Source organism: Octodon degus, unplaced genomic scaffold, assembly GCF_000260255.1.
Source record: "Octodon degus isolate 3935 unplaced genomic scaffold, OctDeg1.0 scaffold00244, whole genome shotgun sequence".
In the NCBI taxonomy this organism is placed as follows: Eukaryota; Metazoa; Chordata; class Mammalia; order Rodentia; family Octodontidae; genus Octodon; species Octodon degus.
Genome location: NW_004524820.1, coordinates 1774220 through 1777603, shown reverse-complemented (window position 1 = coordinate 1777603; position 3384 = coordinate 1774220). Strand labels below are relative to the sequence as shown.

Below are 3384 nucleotides of genomic sequence, written 5' to 3'. Positions count from 1 at the left end.
ATGTGCTTTTTCTTAAATAACAGCACAAGAAATCTGAGAACATTGCCATCCAAAAAAACCTTCTGCAATAATGGAAATATTCTAAACCCATTTGTCTAACATAACTACTAGCTAGCTTTAGGTGGCTGCTGAAAAAGTGAAACGTGGCTTGGAGTAAACTCAACAACTGTACTCTAAGGTTAAATTTAACTAAAGCAAAATAGCCAGTTAGCACAGTTCTATACTTCTACACTAAATGTGAAAACTGGAATATTTTTGTCTTAATACAAAAATAAATTTTGGTAGACTACACAGTTAATATTAGCTTCCTATTCAAAACAGCCTTGCTTTTTCATCCCACAAAATATTTTATTTTCTTATTTTTGTTTCCTGGTACAGGAAACTGACCTTAGGGCCTTAAACAGGGTAGGTACGTGCTGTAGCAGTGAACCATACAGCCAATTCTTTTCATTTCATTCTTATACATTTATTTTTTGAGACAAGGTAGCCTCAAACCAGGGCTCCTCCTAACGCAGCCTCCTGAGTAGCTAGGATTATAAATGTGTGCCACCATACCTGGCCTGTCTATATTCTCTCTCTCTCTCTTTTGGTTTCCTGAGACAAGGTCTGTAGCCCACACTGGCCTCAACTCATGGCAATCCACCTGTCCCACCCTGCCAAGTGCTGGGATAACAGGCATGTGCCACCATGCTCAGCTCAGTCTATATTTTTAATAGCAGCACTGAATCAATTCACACCTTAAGAAAGTTAAGTTTAAAATTCTTTTCTTTCCTCTCCTACCACCCATGAGCTATGACATTTTAATTATTTAAGGTATTGGGATACAAGCAAAGCACACACACACACATATACAAATGAAATTCACATTATGATTTTCTTATGTAAACAAAATCCACACATAATACAGAATCCTTAAAACTTTCCTTCTGGCAAACTTTTAAGGCATCCAGTTAGCAGTTAGCTAATTCTATCAGTGGCTTCACTTCTTATTCTTGATTATGCTTATATTTTTAAACTAGCTTGATAGAGTAGTAAACTAAATAAATCTTTTTTTTTTTTTTTTGGTGGAACTGGGGATGGAACGCAAGCCTTTGCACTTGCCAGGGAAGCACTTATTCCACTGAGTCATTTCTCTGGCCCCCAAGATAAATCTATTTAAAGTGGAAAAATTATTAATGTCTCCAACTAGCTGTGCCAAATGTTTATATCAAACAAAATACTCATCAGATCATAAGGCTTAATAAGTTGCCCTCAAGTGGCAGTGTGAAAAATCAACTTTATTTTTGCATAAATATATTTTATTGTTCAGTGTTCATTTAAAAATAATTAAAGTGCTTCTGTAATATCCTTTTATTAACACATAATTATTAAAGTATAATATCACAGACTAACATAAGGTAAAAATACTATCACCAACCCACTTATTTTTGAAAAATGGTTCCAATATTTTGTGAGAATATTTCTCTACATTTTACTTAATTCAATGGGAAAGTTCACATTTTTTCTTTAAAATTTACAAATGTCTCAATTGTCACCATTATAAAAGCTAAACAAAGAAAACAAACCCAAAATAAAACCTACAAAAACCACTGATTTTAATTACAGAATGTACACGAAGTCACTGAGTGAAGCTCTTTTTTATAAACACCTTTGGAAAGCTTGCATTCAGTTCCAACACAGCCCTGTTGTCGATCTGTGAGCAGAAGGACACATCAAGTAAAGCAAGCTCTTTACAAGCTTCCAGCAGCTTTCTCAGCGATGCTGGGCTTACCATTCTTGTTCCTGTTTAAAAAAAACAAAGCCAAATAAAATACCATAAGTGTAATGTTCATAAGATATGCTAATAATGAATGTTTTATTTACTTAAAAATATAAATGACCTTTTAAATTAACTTTTTTTTTCATATCAAACACTTCATACTGAAGGGCTGGGGCAGTGTGGCTAGCATGCTGGGGTAGGGCTAGTTCAGTCCATAGCATGCCACAAAACACAAACAAAGCTTCCTACTGAAATGTCTCTGTTTAATCAAAGAAAACTTGAATATTCCTAAGCAAGCTACAACCTATGCCTTGCAGTTAATCAATCCTCTATCTACCACCTTGGCTCCCATTCTGACCCCTTCCAATTAGCTCTTCCAGACAGTCCTTCTGTCATGCAACTGTTCTATTTCTAGAAAATGGTTTTCACATTCCATTTTCCTTAATGCATGGGTCAAATCTGGCAGCAATACCTACACTAATTCAACCATGCAAAGTAATTACTGAGCAACTACTCTGTAACAGTACTGAGCATCTGTATTAGGCATTGGAAATGCCAAGATAAATAAGACACATGCCAGCCTTAAAGAACTCATTGACCAGGGTTGAAAGCAAAAAACCTAATACCATTTGGTAAGCTTTAGTGTGAGAAGTGAGTATGCAATGATACTACTGGAAGACAAATGACGGATGATGAGTTAGATTAGCCAATGTTAAACTTGAAGAGATTATGGTATATTCAATTGAAAGTTGAATTAAATAAATTCTGTAAAGCATCTGATACATGTCAGGTATAAATGCCAAATAAATATCAAATATCACTAGAATCTAAGAGACTACCTGTTGCTCTACTTACAACTTTCCTGGGGAGAAACAATCAGTCATCACATAAGCACATCTACTGGGAGGGGCTCTGGGACCTAAGCCTAATTCTCTGAGAACTTCTTTCTATTCCCTTTGCCGTCATGGGCTCCAGAGCTGTAAATATACAGTCAAACTCCCTGTGACTGCTCCTGAACTGAAGCAATTTGGACTCTCCCAGGAATTTGAAATTGGGATTCTGCAAACCCTTCAGTGTCCACGGATCCTTGTTTCTAAAAACACGTAAAGCTGGATGAAGCTGCTGTATTTAGCAATTTGTGTTCAGAGAGTCAGACAATACTGTTCTGAAGAGGAAAGAACAAGACAAAACCAAGGAAGCAGCATAAAACTTTCTGTGGAGTCCTAGCCCAGGCCCAGTGAGTGTGTGGGAGAGCTTTAGGCTACCCTGTGCCTGCGGGACCTACTGGTCCAAGCATAGGCACAGTGTGGATGAGACCCTCTTCCACCCTATTGGGACATCCCCCACCACTCCGCAGCACCTCCCCCACCTCGCCTGCCCAGTAGGAATTTCAGCCGCGTTCCTGGAACCTCAGACCCAGTCCTAGGCCAGGCCCAGTGAGTGTGTGGGAGAGCTTACAGCTACCCTGCGCCTGCGGGACCTACTGGTTCCAGCCCAGGCACAGCCTGGGAGAGACCCTCTTCCAACCCTGGATGCCCCCACCACTCCACAACACCTCCCATACCCCGCCCGAAGAGGAATTTCTGCCTCGTTCCAGTAATGCCCAGACCCAGTCCTAGCACAGG

The 3384-nt window shown here is 39.1% G+C and overlaps 1 protein-coding gene across 5 annotated transcripts in view; it reads right to left on the bottom strand.

The window, feature by feature from the left end:
- Positions 1–1070: 1070 nt before the first annotated feature.
- The window catches only part of Fbxl4 (F-box and leucine rich repeat protein 4), an 83542-nt gene continuing 81228 nt past the window's right edge, over positions 1071–3384 (bottom strand). For 4 of the 5 annotated variants that reach the window (XM_023706173.1, XM_023706172.1, XM_023706175.1 and 1 more), the window contains one exon: positions 1071–1782. In XM_023706173.1, the coding sequence (XP_023561941.1) occupies positions 1619–1782 (164 nt within the window). In that variant the 3' untranslated portion in view covers positions 1071–1618. The remainder of the gene's footprint in view (positions 1783–3384) is intronic. The other variant, XM_004645924.1, reaches the window with a different exon arrangement.